At 42.0% G+C, this 3,813-nt stretch overlaps 1 protein-coding gene across 3 annotated transcripts in view; it reads left to right on the top strand.

Moving 5' to 3' along the window:
• Nucleotides 1–89: 89 nt before the first annotated feature.
• kiaa2013 (KIAA2013 ortholog) overlaps nucleotides 90–3,813 on the top strand; it is an 11,375-nt gene continuing 7,651 nt past the window's right edge. Inside the window, exons 1-2 of one of the 3 annotated variants that reach the window (XM_014024760.1) lie at nucleotides 90–374; nucleotides 2,025–3,138. In XM_014024760.1, the coding sequence (XP_013880214.1) occupies nucleotides 2,181–3,138 (958 nt within the window). In that variant the 5' untranslated portion in view covers nucleotides 90–374; nucleotides 2,025–2,180. Of the gene's footprint in view, nucleotides 375–954; nucleotides 1,046–2,024; nucleotides 3,139–3,813 lie in introns of those variants that run through there. The other 2 variants (XM_014024762.1, XM_014024761.1) reach the window with 2 other exon arrangements.

Raw genomic sequence — 3,813 nt, 5'->3', positions numbered from 1 at the left:
AAAAAAAAACAACAACAACAAAAACAAAAAAACATAACATCTTGTGACATTTCCGGTTCAAACTCTCTTCCGGTAGGTGGCGCCAGCGAACCAGAACAGTTCCACCGTCAATAAATAGCAGAAGAAGAAGACGAGCGACGACAAACCAGAAGTGTTCAGGAAGTCAGTTTGATATTTTCTACTTGGAAAGCCAAACAAAACCAAACCTCAAAAATGGACAAAATCATTTCGGACATGAAATGCTGATCGATGCAGCACGCGCCTGAAACCGGACGTGACGACAACAACGATGCGAGGAACATTTCCCGACAGAAATCGTTCCCAGCGTTAGCTAACTCAGCTAAGCTAACTACAACTGCATCCGCTGGAAACTGGTAACTAAACTTAACATAACACTTTAAATTTAACTCTTTGAGCTGGAAAGTAGTAACTAAACTCGAAGTAACATTTAATATATAACACTTAAGTCTCTAAATTAATAATTAAACTTAATGCAACACCTTAAATTTACCTTCTTAAGTTTCTCTCCACTTTGAATCTGATATTATTCATTGATGACTAAACCTGATGCAATACTTTGAGTTGACTTATTTTAATTTGGAAACCGATAACTTAAGTCGATGTTCCACCTTAAATTAAACTTAATGTAACACTTGAAATTTACTTATTTAAGGTGGAAACTGATGGATAAACTGGATGTGACGTTAAATTAAGGTGGAAACTGATAATTAAACCAAATATAACACATGAAATTTACTTATTTAAGGTGGAAACTGATAATTAAACTTAATGTAACACTTTAAAGCAGTGGTGTTCAAAGTCAGTCCTCAAGGGCCGGTGTCCTGCATGTTTTAGGTGCTGCCTGAACCTAAGGAGTGCCTGATTGGTAGGCCTCTGCAGACCTGGATGGCAAACTGAGGAGGCCTGTTAATTAGGCTCTCCTTAGGTTCAGCTGTGTTGAACAAGAGCAGCACCTAAAACATGCAGGACCCCGACCTTTGAGGACTGACTTCGGACACCACTGCTTTAAATTGACTTATTTAAGGTATAAAGTGATAAATAAACTAGATGTAACATGTTATATCGMCTTATTTAAGGTGGAAACTAATAGATAAACCAGATGTAACGTAAAATTGATCTATTTAAGGTGGAAACTGAAGACTGAACTGGATGTAACGTGTTAAATTGACTTCTTTAAGGTGGAAAATGATAAACTAGATGTAACTTGTTTAATTGATCTATTTAAGGTGGAAATGATAATTAAACTAGATGTAACATGTTATATTGACTTATTTAAGGTGGAAACTAATAGATAAACCAGATGTAACATGTTAAATTGATCTATTTAAGGTGGAAACAGAAACTGGATACAACCTGTTACATTGACTTCTTTAAGGTGGAAAATGGTAAACTAGATGTTACATGTTTAATTGATCTATTTAAAGTGGAAACTGAAGACTAAACAGGATGTGACGTGTTAAATTGACTTAAGGTGGAAACTGATAAACTTAATGTAACATGTTAAATTGACTCATTTAAGGTGGAAACTGATAGATAAACTGGATGTAAACTGTTAAATTGACTTTTTAAGGTGGAAAATGATAGATAAACTAGATGTAACATGTTATATCGACTTGTTTAAGGTGGAAACTAATAGACAAACCAGATGTAACTTGTTAAATTGATCTATTTAAGGTGGAAACTGATAGATAAACTGGATGTAACCTGTTAAATTGACTTAAGGTGGAAACTGATAGATAAACTGGATATAACCTGTTAAATCGACTTCTTTAAGGTGGAAACTGATANTTAAGGTGGAAACTGATAGATAAACTGGATATAACCTGTTAAATCGACTTCTTTAAGGTGGAAACTGATAAACTAGATGTAACATGTTTAATTGATCTATTTAAGGTAGAAAGTGAAGACTGAACTGGATATAACGTGTTGAATTGACTTATTTAAGGTTGAAAATGATAAAAAAAACTAGATGTAACATACAGTATTAAATTAATCTATTTAAGGTGGAAACTGAAGACTGAATTGGACGTACCGCCTCTCCATGGTTGAAACCACGAGCTGAAGTCCATGTGACACCTTTAACGGACCTCTCCAGCACTCTGGGTGCGGTGTTGTTGAGACGCAGACTCTTTGGTGGGCTTCCGTTGCTTTATCATAGAATGTGGCTGCAGCAGAGACTGAAGGGGCTCCCAGGCCTGCTGTCCAGCAGCTGGGCCAGGCGGGTCCTGATCGGGCTGCTGCTCTTCCTCATCTTCTACTGGTACCTGGGCTCAGGGGGCAGGTGGCGGTTCCTCAGTGGCTCTGCCATGCCTGGGGGTGCGGCGGGGCAGTGCCTCCAGGCTGAGATCCACAGGTGGAGCTCCATCGTGGAGCGAGGAGAGGGGGTGTACAGCTCCCCTGAGGAGGTGCTGGACATGCCCTTTGTGTCCGGTAACGGCCACGTTCTGATCGACGTCGACTCAAACAAGTTGTGGGTGTCGTCCTCCTCGCAGCCCGGCTCTGCCCCAGTTCATCAGACGGACTACTCCCCGATCATCGGGGTCCACCTGGAGGACGAGCGGGCCGTGGTCCGGGCCAGCATGCTGTGGTTCAGAAAAGGAGCCGTGCTGTCGGTCCGGTGCGCCTCCCTGTCGGCTGGCCAGTCCGCCCGGGACTGCGTCTCCATCCGGGAGGAGTTCATGGCCCACCGGAGCAGACCCAACGTGTTCCTGCAGAGAATCCAYGTCAGCAACCCGTCCGACAGAACCGCCACCCTGGACGTCGGCTCCGACGGCTCGGCCCGAAGGACCAAGTTCTCCTCCAGCCTGGAGAAACTGGAGAACCGAGAGGTGGAGCTCTCCTCCGGCAGGGTGCAGGTGGAGAACAACCGCATGGTCCTGGTGGTGGTGGTCACCAAAAAGCTGAACAGCAGGATCCAGGTCCCCGCTAAGTCCGAGTTCCAGGACAACATTGTGTCCGTGGTGTGGACCTCAGAGCCCATCGAGGCCTCCAAGCTGGAGGAGACCTTCAGCTCCCTCAGAGACGGAGCCAAGAAGGAGATGGACGATCTGCTGAGGACTGAAATCAACAAACTGGTTCAGGATCACCAGAACGCCTGGATGGCACTCTTTATCTCAGGTGAGCCCAGGCTGGGGGACCAGGTGAAGCAGGTCTGAGCTGACCTCCAGGATTTCTGCAGGTTTTTTTTGGACTTTGGCTGCTTTTTCATCCAGGTTCAGTCCTCCTGCCTGAATCTATAAAMTATAAATAAGAGGAAAATCAGCTGAAGTCCAAATAAAAACGTCTATTTTTTAAAAAGATTGAAGTCTTTTTAGACGGTAAAATAAATTCTGGCATGTTGGAAATAAAAAAATAAAGATGAGGCACAACCCAGGAGGTTCTATAGAACTGGAGCTCAGACACCAGGTGACCATGTGATCGGCTGGAGAAGCTAACGGCTAACGCTAAACGGGCAAGACTTCCCATTACTGTACATGTTGACAACAGAGCAGAAAAAAAGGACTGATGTAGAAATCATTACAACTATTAATAATTATATTAACCCAATTGTTATTAATATTTTACAGTTTATATAATCGAACTAATGTTTTAAATAATGTCAGAAAAGCCGTTTGTGTTATGGATTTATTAACAGAAGATAAACAGGAAAACGTCTCATTTTACAACAAGTCAGCAGATTTGATCTTATTTAGCTCAATGTGATCTGAGCAGAACATAATGTAACAGTTTAAAATTAAAATAATCTTACAAAGTCCATGTAATCTGTAAAATTAGCTTGTGGAGCATATATAC

The sequence above is a fragment of the Austrofundulus limnaeus genome, unplaced genomic scaffold (assembly GCF_001266775.1).
Source record: "Austrofundulus limnaeus strain Quisiro unplaced genomic scaffold, Austrofundulus_limnaeus-1.0 Scaffold438, whole genome shotgun sequence".
Lineage (NCBI taxonomy): Eukaryota > Metazoa > Chordata > Actinopteri > Cyprinodontiformes > Rivulidae > Austrofundulus > Austrofundulus limnaeus.
Note: the sequence above shows the minus strand (reverse complement) of the source record. Positions and strands in the feature narration are given on the sequence as shown.